At 36.3% G+C, this 14,590-nt stretch overlaps 1 protein-coding gene across 1 annotated transcript; it reads right to left on the bottom strand.

The window, feature by feature from the left end:
* Positions 1 to 8,252: 8,252 nt before the first annotated feature.
* Positions 8,253 to 10,384, bottom strand: LOC110115699 (AAA-ATPase At2g46620). The gene has a single exon (XM_020849017.2). It carries the CDS (start codon positions 10,033 to 10,035, stop codon positions 8,560 to 8,562), a length of 1,476 nt encoding a protein of 491 aa, XP_020704676.1. The 5' UTR covers positions 10,036 to 10,384; the 3' UTR covers positions 8,253 to 8,559.
* Positions 10,385 to 14,590: the final 4,206 nt, after the last annotated feature.

The following is a 14,590-nucleotide window of genomic DNA, read 5'->3' as shown; positions in this document are numbered from 1 at the left end:
TAATTAACAAAAAAAAAAAGAGAAAATAATCTCATTAAAATTATATTAAATATTATAAGAATACATATACATATGTGTTTAATTATGCTAGGGACAAACACTAAAAGATAATAGTATTTTAATTTTTTAGATAGATTGCCTAAAAATCCTATAATAAGGGTAAAAAATGATGGAGGGGAACAAATTATCTAAATATTCATGTAATAAATATTTTTTAATTTTTTTATGGGTTCCGCCCTTGACGTGGAGCGTTCGATACACGTCCAAATAGTCTTGTTATACGCACAAAATACACAATTCTTGATTCACACACGGCTGATTCTATACCAATAATAAATAAATTTGAAAAATAATAATAATATGATAAATTTAGTAAATAATAATTTATTCTTTGTTAAATAAATAGAATAATTTTAGAGGTTATGATGTAGATCCAACAAACACAAACTCTCCTTGGCCTATTGGTTGAGAGCTTAGGCTTCAACTAAGAGGTTTAGGTTCGAGTCTAAGTGTATGTTGTGTGTGTGATATTACTAAATGGTCTAAATGTATCAAAAAAAAAAAAAAGTGATCCACAAAGATAAATAAAAAAAGTTAAAGCTATTATTATTTTATACAAATCTCTTAAATTATTTATAAAAAAATTAATGAAATCAAACATCTATCTAATCTAATGTGACAATACATAATAAATACCAAGAGTGGACATGATTGATTCATTAATGTATGGCTCGAACCTTGAGGTTCCCAATGCTGACGAATCACTTATGCTCCCAACCCCAACCAAATTTAAAAGGGCAATTTAAAAAAAAAAGTAAAAATTAATTTAAAAAGTTTCATACCGTGAGAAGAGATTTTTTATTCTGCGAGGAGTGAGGACCTAGAGACTAATAAAAATATGTCAATCATTTAAAAATGTTCGTGCTCAAGATTAGAGCACGATACCAAGGTCGGTACTAGGGGTGCAACCGAGTCAAGTTGACTCGCGAGCGGCTCGGACTCGATTCAATAATAGGCTACGATGAGCTCGAGTTTTTATCAAGCTCGGGAGTTGAGCTCGAACACAGAGTTCGAGCTCGAGCTCAAACATACTAGACTGAACTAGTCGGCTCGACAAGCAACTGCGATGGCCGAGCTCGCCGGGTGGGATTCGGAAATCCAAATATTGCGAGCAGGAAATCTAAACAACGGTGGAGCACGCGCGAACAACGACGGATGAGCTCGGGATGACGGGTTGGATGGTATCACGTGACTCGAGCTCAAGGCATGGATATCGACGACATAGCTCGTCCAGAGCTCGTCGGATCTCGGGACATGGACTTTTAACTCGACTCAAGTTCGAGCTCGGGTTTTGATTGTCGAGTTCGACTCGAACACCCCCGCGCTCGAGCTCGACTCGATCTCGTTTTGCACCCCTACTCGGTACTCAAGCGCGACCGGACAATTCTCGTCCGGCGTCAGCACACAATAATCTCTCGTGAGAAGCTATTGGATTTCCCTGTTAAAATTTCTAGAGCTCAGGTTTGCCTTGTGTTGGAAAATTTATTACTTGCAAGTTCGGATGTGTTCGTATGGCTGGTTGGCAATCCGAGTGCCTCGGTTTGTGGCTTCCGCTGTTCTTAATCTTGTAAATTAGCTTTTGACTTCACATCTACGGAGGTCCTTGGCTTAATTGACGAAGACGTGAATGCCTGGGGCTCTTCCTGAAAGTCCCTCATACGTTAATTATTTTAGAATTGCATTAAAGTTATATGGATTCTTACCGTACTTACTCTAATCAGCTACTGATCTTTCAGCTTGTATGGTTGTACTCTCCTTTCTTAAGCTCTTATAGATAAAATTGTCTTTTAAAAAAACAGTAATTCATGGTATTTCCAATACACCGTATATTCTGATTATGGAGAGCAGTTTATATTCGGCCTCCGCAAATTATCTCCTTAGTGATGGGGCATTATTCTGGTCTTTATTATTTATTTAAATAAGATTTTTTCCTATCGACTTCATGAAATCACAGCTGCATTGATTTAAATATAATTCTAATTCCATACCTAATTTGTTATATCACTATGAACCACGCGAATTATTTTTTCCCCTTTATAATCTCTGCATGGTGCACTGTATGAGCATAGTAGGTGACTGAGGTCGGAAGGACCGTAGTCGGCAGGAGACCGGGTTTGAAAGACTGTTCTCTGGTGATGGAGGTCGAAACGACCATAGTAGGTGACTGAGGTCGGAAGGACTGTAGTCGGTAGGAGATCGGGGTCTAAAAGATCATTGTCTGGTGATGGAGATTGAAACGACCATAGTAGGCGACGAAGGTCAGAAGGATCATAATATGCAGGAGGGCGAAGTTAGAAAGACTGTTATAGTAGGGCGATATTATGGTAGAACTCTAGGCATCAGGTGGTGTCCCGACTGAAGTTCGGGCCTCGGGTGGTTGTCTGGAAAAAGTTCGGGCGTTATATGGTGGTATGGAGGAAGTCCGGGCCTAAGGTGGTGGTCTGGTAGAAGTTCGGGCGTCAGGTGGTAGTCCGGCAGAAGTCCGGGCCTAAGGCGATGGTCCGGCGGAGCAATGGCATCAGGCTGTGGTCTAATAGAGATGAGGGCCTCAAGTGGTGGTCCAACAGAACAACGACGTTAGGCGATGGTCCGACTGAGGTTAGGGCCTCATGTGATGGTCCGGCGGAGCAACGGTGTCAAGCAGTGGTCCGACGGAGGTGAGGGCCTCAGGGGTGGTGGAGGAAAGGCGTCAGGCGGTGGTTCGGTGGAGGTGAGGGCCTCAAGTGGTGGTCCGGCGGAGCAACATGTTAGGAGGTGGTCCTGCGAAGGTGAGGTCCTCCGACGGTGTCCGACGAAGGTGAGGGCCTCATGTGGTGGTCCGACGAAGCTCCGATTGTGGTCCGGCGAAACTTCAGCGATAGACCGGCGATGGATGAGGAGGAGTTTCTTTCTTCTCTTCTTGCTTGGATCCCCTTTCAAGAGAAATGATGGGTCTATTTATAGATTTTTTGGAGTGACATGGCCCGTAAATAGGTGAGAGATCAAGGATAAATGGGGAGTGGTTCAATGGACAGCCAATATTGAATCCCTTGATCATAGACCGTTCGTCGGACATTTGAAAGTCTTAATAATGTCGGAATTCAACGATCTTGGGCTCGTTGGATTCTTTTCGTTGAGCCGCTCGATTCGACTATACTTTTGTTATGTTTGGAAACCATTTGGTAATCTAAATTGTGGTTTGAAACTTCCAACAGCGCTTCGGGTCCTTGATTTGGACCCATTTGGGCTCGGATTGAGTTGAATTTGGTGTCGTTAGGTTTGTATTTCCGAGACGCCCAGTTTGACTATAAGTTTGCCGAAATTGAAGTTCAGGTGATCTCGAATTTAATTTTTGCAATTTCTGGGTTGATTTTTGCTTCAAGATTCGTGCCCAATCAAGATAATTTTTTGATAACATATCAAAAACAATTAATATATATGATCCCCAAACAGAGTATTAATCATTATTTATAATAATCTCTGAGTTGTCATTGTTTGTGTTAGCAATGTTAAGGTGATGATAATTTATGATTAAATTTGAGAAGTTATTAATTTATTTTTTATAATTATGCAACTAAAATATTATTGATTGAATAATTTACAATTTCAAATTTGCGAGAACTAAGGGTACAAATATTTTAATCATAGTCTCCCATGAAAATTTAATCATGAAAATTTTTATAGGTAAAATGAAATAATACACATATTTCAAAAAATCATAATTTTGTAAAAACTATTATTTGTTTGGGTTTAATTATTAATTACCACTGTATTTCATGTTCACTTATCAAAATCTCTTTAACAAAATAAATAAATAAATCCACACTAATATTTATTTATATCCATTTTATTAGTGGTCTAATTAAGGCTTCGTTTGGGACGGCTTTTTTACTGCTTTCTAAAATGAAGTTTTAGTACAACATTTTTTATTTTTGTACTAAAACTCCGTTTTAGAAAGCAGTAAATAAGGCTTCGTTTGGGACGGCTTTTTTACTGCTTTCTAAAATGGAGTTTTAGTACAACATTTTTTATTTTTGTACTAAAACTCCGTTTTAGAAAGCAATAAAAAAGCCGTCCCAAATGAAGCCTAAATGTATTTTTTCTATATTTGAAAAAAAAAAATCACTGTAAGAAAAAATCTTAAATTGTTAACTTGAAATATTAGTTATTTACAATTTTCTTACTGTTTCATTTTTAATCCGTAATTACAAATCCATTTAACTATTGATATCTTACTATTTTTAAAAAATTGTGATTAAAAGTTGCTTTTTACAGTTAAAATTGTTGATGTATGTTAGCTCTAAGAAAACAATGTTTGATTAAAAAAAGTACTTATAATATTTATAACAAATTTAAGCTTCGTTTGGGACAACTTTTCTGCAACTTTCTAAAATGACTTTGTAGTACAAAAATTTCTAATTCACAAAATTTTGGTATTTAAAAGCTGTTTTAGAAAGCAGCAAAAAAGCTATCTCAAACAAAGCTTAAAAAAAATTACTTTCCTTACAACAACTTGACAACCATCTATTTATAATATTGCAGTCATTCCAAATAGACTGTAAGCATCTAATTCACATGTCCATAAGTTTCTCTCTTAAATCTTTAAATCAAGATAAGAATTTCTTAATTATAATCAATTAATCATAAATAATAACAAAATGTAATGATGTAATTTAAAGCCTTAATCATGTATCTAAACAATATATGACTTAATAATTCCAACTCATATTTTTCATCAAGTGTTTGGATTATTGCTTATAGCTAGTTTTTACATATGAATTATTATTTTATTTGGGACAATTAAACTCTTGACAGCACTAGAAAAGCAGCGATCAAAAGCTATTCCAAACAAACTCTAGATGTTTTTAGCATTGTTTATAAGCATCTAATTCACATGTCCATAAGTTTCTCTCTTAAATCTTTTAATCAAGATAAGAGAATTCGAATATCTTATTTATAATCAATTAATCATAAACAAGAACAACTATTAATGATGTAATTTAAAGCCTTAATTAATTATGTATTTAAACAATATATGACTTAATAATTCCAACTAATATTTTTCATCAAGTGTTTGGATTATTGCTTATAACTATTTTTAAAAGATGAATTATTATTTTATTTGCGACAGCTTTCTTGTAACGTTTTGAAGCAATATTTTAGTTAAAAAAAACTCTTGAAAGCACTAGAAATGCAGCGATCAAAAGCTATTCCAAACAAACTCTAGATGTTTTTAGCATTGTTTCATTAATTATAAGAAGCGATAATTGTTAAGCTTCATGAGAACTCAAATTTATTGTAATATCTCCATTTGTCTAAAAAAAATCAAATCAATATCTTTTTGACCATTTTAAGCTAAACTCGCACTTTCACCACATGTCAATGTACCATTACACTTACAAATGCCCTTTTTATTTTTACCAAATTATTTCATAGGTCATACATTTCTTGATGATCTAACATTATGAATTTGTGAAAAGCATTTATTGTTTCTATCACACTTTTTTTTCATATAAATATTTTTCATATGTAATTATCATTTTTTCTTTTAATTATAATACCCAGTGAAATAATATTAAATAACCTTATTAATTTAATTCGACTAGAAAATCATAGTTGGTACTGAAATGGTGAAAAATTGTCATTTATTTTAGTTATTTTGTTGAATAAGATTACCATTTTATGTGTTTTATGTTATTCAATAAAGATTTGGCAATTTTCTTAAATTTGACTTTGATCATCTTTTTAATTACTAAAGTAACATTTTCTAAATAGTTTTGTTGCATCTCAGAATATTCGTGGTGGTAGAGAGTGATATAGTTTAGGTTTTAGCTTTGTACGAGAATATGGTTATAGTATTTATAAGAGACACCATAATTTTTACATGAAAATCTCTGAAAAGGAGAAAAATCATGAGGCCTAACTGAGTTTGAATGAATCCACTAGTGTTGACAATTGATCACAAATGAGGTCCTTCCTTAGGAGGAAAGTTTTGAGTCGATGTAGCAAATATACATCATATAGAGTGCGTTGTATAGTGTTGACAATCAGTGTTGCTATGTTCGTTTGAACGGTAGGAACATAGTCGGCGAGCTAGCGATGTAGGTTGGTAGGATCGTAGTCGGGTTGGCAGTGGTTGGAAGGACCGTAGTCGGGCAACGGAGATCGAAAAGGCCGGTGGTAAGAATGATCAAAGTTTGTTATTTTCTTAAATTTGACTTTTATCATCTTTTTAATTACTAAAGTAACATATTTCTAAATAGTTTATTCATATTTACCAAGTTAAGTAAGAGCATGTTTGTTGAAATCCTCTTCGAGCGGTGTTCCAGCTTAATAATTCTTATGCTCGGTTCGTTAAAATTAGGGGTATTAATTTCGAGTTACGGGTCGGGTTCGGTTCAAACTCGAAACTGACCCGGCACTATTCAGGTCAACCCTAACTCGACCTATTTTTTTGCATACGGGTCGATTTTCTAGACCCGAACCCGACCCCCGACCCGACCCGCTTCGGCAGCGACAACAGGAGCCGGGCAGCGGCGTTCGCAGCGAACGCGATGGCGAGATGGCACGGCCGTGCGACAGACGAGGCGATGCGACATGAATGCGATGGCGTGGCAGACGAGGCTCGATGCACACGGGTAGGCTACGCGCCTATGCGGGCAGGCGGGGGCAGACGGGGCAGGCGGGCAAGCGATTTTTTTCGGGTCATTTCGGGTCGATCCCGGGTTTTCAGGTCAACCCGAACCCTACCCGATTTTGCAAACGGGTCAATTCTTCAAACCCGAACCCGACCCGCATTAGGTTGGGGTCAACCCAAAATTTGCGGTTCGGTTCGGGTTTTTAGGTCAGGCCAATATTGACAGGTCTAGTTAAAATCATGATTGCTTGAGGTTAGTTTGAGCTCGGCTTATTAGCTCACGAAACAAGTTTTATTGAACCAATCATCAATTAACACTAATTGTGTCATATGTGCTGGTTATGAAGAAATTATAAATGACACCTCATCTTTTCCTAAAACAATAATTTATAACGAAATATCATCACATATTTGTTGATAGTAACTTGAGAGAATCAAATAAGATTAATTTTTTACGAAGAAAAATAAATCTATATGAGTTTAACGTTTATAAATTTATTAAAAGATGAGTGAAAACAATCACATTTTATATTAAATTCATCTCGATATAAATTTCAGAGTTTTAAAATACATTTTATTAAAAATTTAATTAGAATATTTTTTATTATTTCAAAATTTTGATTAAAATTCATGTAAGGATATTCTATTATAATTTACAAAAATCATTAAGTTTATTTTGAGTTTAATACTATATATGAAGAATTTATAATACAATTTATTTTAACGTTAAATTAATGATTTTCAAATTCCATTATGATAAAATAAATTATATTTGAATGTATTTGATATTATATAGAGTATATGTAGGAGCTGATTCTGCGAGCCAAAAATTTAAGTGTACTGTGTGATTGATTGATATTTATTAAATAACAAATCATCAACATAAATTATAAAGAATTTCTGAAGATGACATGCATGTAATTAACAAGGCGCGTGCAAAAATCGTGGTCAGTTGAGGTGGCTTTGGCCGTCCAAGCGCACTGGCCCGGACACCGTGACCCGACGAGCGTAGGTGTTACGGACCACGATGCATTTTGTGTTCAGAAACGCGGGTTGATTTTTTGGACCTCGAACCCCGACCGCTTCAGGTCATTGTTTTTACTAAATTTTTTTATTTAATTCAATTTTTATTTATAATCTAAATCCAAATTTAATGTAATTTTATGTTCAATCAATTAAACTAAATTCAAGCGTCTAATAGTCAATTGGCAACATAATTTATTATTTTTTTGAAAATAACATTTATTTTATTTCATAGCATCTTTTAAAACTCTCTTAAATTAATAAAAATGAGTTCAAGTCAAAGTTGATTTCGATTTCTGGGTCAACTCGTTACCCTGATCACCGGATTCCAATTGTAATCGGATTTTAGGTTCGCTATCAAATAATGACAACCTATATTTATCTTAATTCTAATAATTTTTATATATAATTTTTTCTATTATAATATAAGTTATATATATTTTTTGAATATTTAAATCAATTAAAATAAACTCACACACACAACACAAACATTAAACTCGAATCTAAATGACTAAAAATATTTTAATTGCTAATAAAAAATCCCAATCAACATTGCAAGATGAGTTTCATATATAAATTAGGATAAATTTTTCTCTAAAACTGTCTATTAGACTATTACTATGAAAAAAAAAAAGACATATTTCCCAAAAAAAAAAAGACAAACTTAACCACAAGTATTGATACTTGTACCTGAATTTACAATTTACACCCTAAAGAAATTGAATTTTATCACTCAGCCACAAGAATCCGGGACGACGGAATCGAACTAATGCCGTGGCGGAGCCACAACTCCAGTCAGAAACCCACGACACGGAACCGCCTACTGACACAGACATGTCCGGTGTCCCAATGCAATTAGATCATCTCCTCTCATCCACTACGCCGCCGGCATCCGCCGCATTGCCGGCGACGTCCGCCGGCGTTGTCCCCTCTCGTCTGCTTCCGCTCCGCAACTTTATAAGACCGTAAAGCTTCCTGATCTCCCTTACCGTCGTATCCTTCCCGAACCCTAACCCCATTCGCCCTGAAGTGCAATCGATTAATTCCGACTCCGACAACCGTCGGCTTCCGGATGAATAGTTCGTGACGAGCGTCTTCTCCGCGTCGTTAAAAGAGGCGGATCGTTGCAGGGCGTTGATAACGGATTTGAGCGCTCGGCTCGGCGATCCTCGATTAGCGATCATGATCTCGCCGATCTCGGCGGGGCTTAGTTTTGCTCCGGTCTGAAACCCTTCTTCCACCTGTGGGTAGAGCTTGTGGTCTTTTAGCCCGAGGTAACTGCTTGCCAGAGTTTTGAAGGCGGTGAAATCGCAGAGGGGAAAATTGATATGGACATCGAGACGACCTGGTCGGGTCACCGCCGAATCGAGCTTGTCCTTGCTGACGCTTGCAGTGAATACCATCACCCGCTCCTCGGTACAGCAGGAAAAGATGCCGTCCATGAAGTTTAGCATCCCGCTGACATCGCCACCGGCGGCGAGGTATCGGTCGAGATCCTCGATTAAGATTATTGACCTCGGGGTCGTATCAAGGAGGAGGGAGCGGAGATCGGCGGAATCGGATACGACGGAGAGGTCGAGGTCGTAGAGATCGTAGCTGAGGAATCGCGCCATGGCGGCGACGAAGCTTGATTTTCCTGTTCCCGGTGGGCCATGGAGGAGGTAGCTTCGCTTCCACACGCGGCCAAGCCGAGTGTAATAGGCCCGCCCCTTTAAAAACGATTCAAGATCGGACTTCACCCTATTCTTGATGTCCTGTTCCATTGCGACGGTCTCCATCGTGGCTGGATGCGTCATCTGAACGGATCTCCACTTCCCGGCGGCGATCGTGTACATCCTAATCTCTTTCCGACGATTCTCGATCTCCTCCGCAGCGTTCTCCACGTACTGAAGATACGGCCGGAGCACGCGGTACCGATCCTGCCGCCGAAGCCGGAGCACAAGGCATCCCCCATCGCCGGCTCCTGGGTGAAAAGTCCAAGAAACCCGAGCCCCGAGAAAAAAATCGTTAATAATCTGTCCAGCAGCGAGCTGAGCCGAGAACTCGTTAGGCCGGACTCCGGAGGAAAACAGATTGGTGTGATCGGAATCCTCGGCGGCAGGAAGCGTGGCAACATAGGCTGCCGCTTTTCTATACAACGGATTCTCCTGCAATCCTTCACCGTATCGCGGGACATTGAAGCTCTGGTACGCTTGGGTTCTTTCCTCTCCCCATCGCCACAATCGACCGAGGAGGTATGACAGGGATTTCAGAGACAACACGAACCGAAGTATCGAAATGATGAAGACAACGGCGACGACCGCGCGAAGGAGGTTCGCCGCCGACGAGGCGATCATTGGATTGGGGAAGTCGGAGAATAGAGAAGATGAGGTAATAGTTTTAGAGATCAAAGCATTTGATTTTCTTTCTTTTATGGTAAGAAATTTATAGTGATTGAAATTTCAGCTTTTTGTTAATGAAGAATGGGGGCGAGAATTCTAAGCTTGGAATGAAAAGTCGGCGTGCCATTTGGACTTTGGGGTTAGGCGATGAATTGGTCCAAATAAATGGGTTTTGTGAAATTAATTGATTTCTTCTTCCCTTTTCATACGAAGAGAAGAACGATAAATAAATAAATAAATAAATAAATATTTGAATAATGCGGTCCATAAATTTGTAAGTTTCATTCGGTGTAATAGTTTTTTCTGATTTGTGAAACTTTGTCATTTATTTTTCGTAGTGGATTTCAAGTTTGATATATTGGGGAATTGTTGGATGAAGATTAGGGGTGCAAATGAGTCGAGTCGAGCTCGAGTTATGAGGTGTTCGAGCTTGACTCGCGAATTAAATACCGAGTTTGAACCCGAGTCGAGCTCGACCTCGGCTCGTCCCACTGAAACGAGCTTGTCAACCTGCTCGATTTGAAGTTTCGAGCTCCAATTTTGTGCCTGAGTTTCGATCCCGCTCCCGAGTTTCAATCCCACATCTGATGCCCAATCTTTCGTTTCCCGCCCGCCAACTCAGCTGCTTGCGATCTTGACGTTCATCTGGCATCCAACCTTTTGTTTTCTCGAGTCCGAGTTCTGACTGTGATACCGACGTTCATGTGGTTCTCGTCTTTCGACATGCAATTTGTCTTCCGCGTGTGATATGTCGTCCCCCGTTGTTTCGCTTTCATCGAGCCGCTCGAGTAAACAAGTCTAGCGGAAGGTTGCTCGAACTCGATAAGGCTATCGAGCTCGAAATCTTGCTCGAGCTCCACTCACGAGCTAGATAAATTGACTCGTCGAGCCTGAGCCGGCTCATGAGTTAGCTTGACTTGGTTGCACCTCTATTCAAGATATTCTAATTATATTTTTTAAATAAATAGCAAAGGAGGCTCACTGATATGGGTGTAAATGAGTAGAATCTAATCGAGTTCTTACTTTATTAAACCTGCATTGTTGACCAGGAGCTTTGCTTGAGCTAAAAATATGAGGACTCAACATGAACTTGAATGCTCGAGTTTAATTCATTAATTTTAGCTGAATTTCTTATTTTGAATAGGGATAAGAAATACTTAATTATGCTAATATAAATATTTGTATGTTAATTGATATTAATTGAGTTTTCGACAAGCTGATAAATAGAGCCGAGTTAAGCTCCAGGTAGAGTTTTTATATTATATGAGGCTCACTGTGTGAGCTCATTAGTCAGTTGAGTTCGAACTGGCTCGTCTCACTTACTTTAGTTTTTGCCAACCCATCATCATAGCTTAATATTTGTAATTAAATTTTAGCTTAATTTCATAATGTCATGAAGTTTTTTTTTTAATAATTATAAATATTTTTTTAATTCAATTATAAATTTTTTAGTGAGTTCGAAAATTTTAAATGATATGATAATATCTTCTGTAAAATAGAAGGGATTATTTTGTACTTGATGTTTTTTTTTTTTAAAATTCTGACTTAAACTAAATTGAGGCAGGCAGATTGAAAACGAATTTAATTAATATAATTATTTTTTTGTGAACATAAAATGATTTAGATTTGGCTATGGATGAATTGTGTGTGGTGCTTGGCCATAGATTAAAGGTTTCTTTTAGTTAATTTTCTTATGAATTCTAATGCAATTTTTTAAAAAAAATTATTAATAATGAATAAAAAAAAATTAAATATAGTGGTAAGCTATATGAATTAAAATAATGTATCATTATATATTAATATATATATATATATATATATAATATATATATATATATTATTTATATATATATATATATAATATATATAATTTAATATTGAATTGTAATGTAGGTGGTAAAGAGGTCTGGGTCAGTGGCTAATTGATGGCGGGTGGACTGTGTGGCTGACGGTGTTGGAATTGTGGCAGTTGGCTGCAGTGGTGGTCGGCCGCAGTTGGCGACGGTGACTGTGGTGGTGGGCAATAGAGGCAGATGGGGGTTGTGGTGGGTGATAGTGGTTGATCACAATGGTTACTGTAAGCGGCGGGCGGTTGTGCAGACGATGATGAGCGACAAGCAAATTAGCCAACCTTGAAATTATTTATACCCCTTTTATTTCAAATCTAACAACTTCTTAATTCAAATTTTATCTCCAAATACATTTGATATCAATTAATGGATATGCCATGCAAATTAGCCGAATTTATTTGGACGATTTACGTCATAAATGTGTTAATATAATATTTTAAATATTATGCATATTAATGTTGGAAAATTTTGAGTAAGGATAATGTCAACTAATTTTTCATCAAATTAGACTTCAAAAATTAATATGCGGCATGACAAATATTCTCAATAACGTGCCAATTTGCAACACGTGATATAAAAATCTAAAAAATACATTGCATCTTAATTATTAATTAATTTTAAATATTTTCACAGCAATAATTTCACATTTCTCTTAATGTTCTTTTTTATGATTGTATAAAATAATAAGAAAGTTATTCTAAAAATGATTTTGTTTAGGACAACTTTTTTATTATTTTTTAAAATAATTTTTTAAATTATAAATTTTTTTATGAAAAATTACTTTAAAAAAATAAAAAATTTATTCCATAGGAAGCCTTCGTACGTAAATATTATAGGAGACATTTAGATAGGGAACTGTGTGGTGATAAGCAACGTCATTTTGTGGTGGACTTTTTTGGAATATAGCCCAAAATGCAATTTTCTAAGTATCAAAGCAATATCATATCCTATCAGAAATGGTGGGTTACTATTTGTTGCTTGCTTCAAATGTGGTGAAAATACATGTAAATAGTTCATATTTTAATTTTTAGGAATTTTTTTGGGGTATTTTGAAAAATTTGCGGCGATAGAGAGATTTAGAGTTTAGCATTATGATTTTGTATAAAATCTAGCGCATAAATAGACAAGAGTAGAGATGCAATATTCATAAGAGAGTCCAATATTTTTTCTTTGAAAACCTTCAAAAAAGAAAAAAAAAACACATCAGGTTTTATCACATTTGAATGAATCAATATAGTGTTTGTAGTTGATTACAAATGATGTCATTCATCGGAGGAGGGTGTTGTTCAATATAGTAAATACATAGTGTACACTACAACATTGAAGATGTTACTAAGAGAGTATTGGTATATTTGTTTATCAATAGATCGTAGTTGGCAGGCTACGGTGGTCGAAGGGACCATATCGGCGCTGAACTGGTTGTAGTGGCCGCAGTTGATGTAAGACGATGGTTGGAGGGACCGTAATCGACCGATGATAGTGATCGAAAAGACAATGCTCAACAGGTGATAGTGGTGAGGGGCCGTAGTCGGTGGATGACGATGGTCGGAAGGATTTGTAGTTGATGGGTGGTTGTGGTCGTATGGAATGTAGTGCGCGGGCAACGGTGGTTGGAAGGATCGTAGTTAGCGGGATGACAGTGGTAGACAAGAGCTCCGATGGTGGCAACAGTAGATGGAGGGAGCAAGATAATTCTTTTGTTTTATAATTGTAGTAATAGGAAATGCACAATTTTTATATAAACATCTTATTAAAAAAAAAAAGAAATTATGGAACTGATCTCATTTTAAATCATTTCTCCATTTGATTTCAATGATATATCTATTCTTATAATGAGAGACGAGCAACAAATGCAACTTCTATCAATGAACTTTATCTAATTATTATCAAACTCTTCATCGTGGAAAATTTTGCAAAATACAACAAAACTTTATCTAAATTATCAAAACACTCTTCCAAATGTACAATATTTATTTATTAATTTCGAAGGACAATCACATAAAAATCAATCAACACCATTAAAATTTTGAAAAGTTTGAAACCACCCGAAAAGTTTATCCTTGTTGGTTGACGGTGATCACGACCAAATAAATGAAGCTGTTCAATTTGGGCCACGCGATGATTGGGCCACCTTGATTTCTGATCGGGTGGGATAGATCCCAGCTGTCAATTATTAAAAAAAAACTTCGGCTGGCCCATTTATTGATCTACTTCTTGTTGGGCCCACCTCTGAACTGGGAACCGTCGAGCTCGTCAAGTTTGGTTGGTTGGAGCCTTAAAGGGCATCCAGTATGATTTATTTTTTAAAAAAGTAAATTAATTATAATTATATTTTAATAATATATTTCAAATATTTTGATTAAAAAAATTAGCTTTTTTAAGCTTCGTTTGGGTATTTTTGCCACTAAATTTTTACAACTTTTAAGAAATTTTTGTACTTAAAAACTACTTTGTTAACCAGTAAGAAAATTATACCGACCAAACAAAATCTAAAGTTTTATTGAGATTGCTTTATAAAATAGCTTTTTAGTACATAATTTTTATTTTAATAAATTTTTTCTGCAAAAAAGGTACTGTACAAAGTCTTATAAAGTTGTCCTAAATAAAGTCTAAGGTTTCGTTTGGGACAACTTTCTTACTGTATTTAATATAGTTTTTTG

Source organism: Dendrobium catenatum, unplaced genomic scaffold (assembly GCF_001605985.2).
Source record: "Dendrobium catenatum unplaced genomic scaffold, ASM160598v2 fragScaff_scaffold_1297, whole genome shotgun sequence".
Taxonomy (NCBI): domain Eukaryota; kingdom Viridiplantae; phylum Streptophyta; class Magnoliopsida; order Asparagales; family Orchidaceae; genus Dendrobium; species Dendrobium catenatum.
This window is presented reverse-complemented; position numbering and strand designations above follow the sequence as displayed.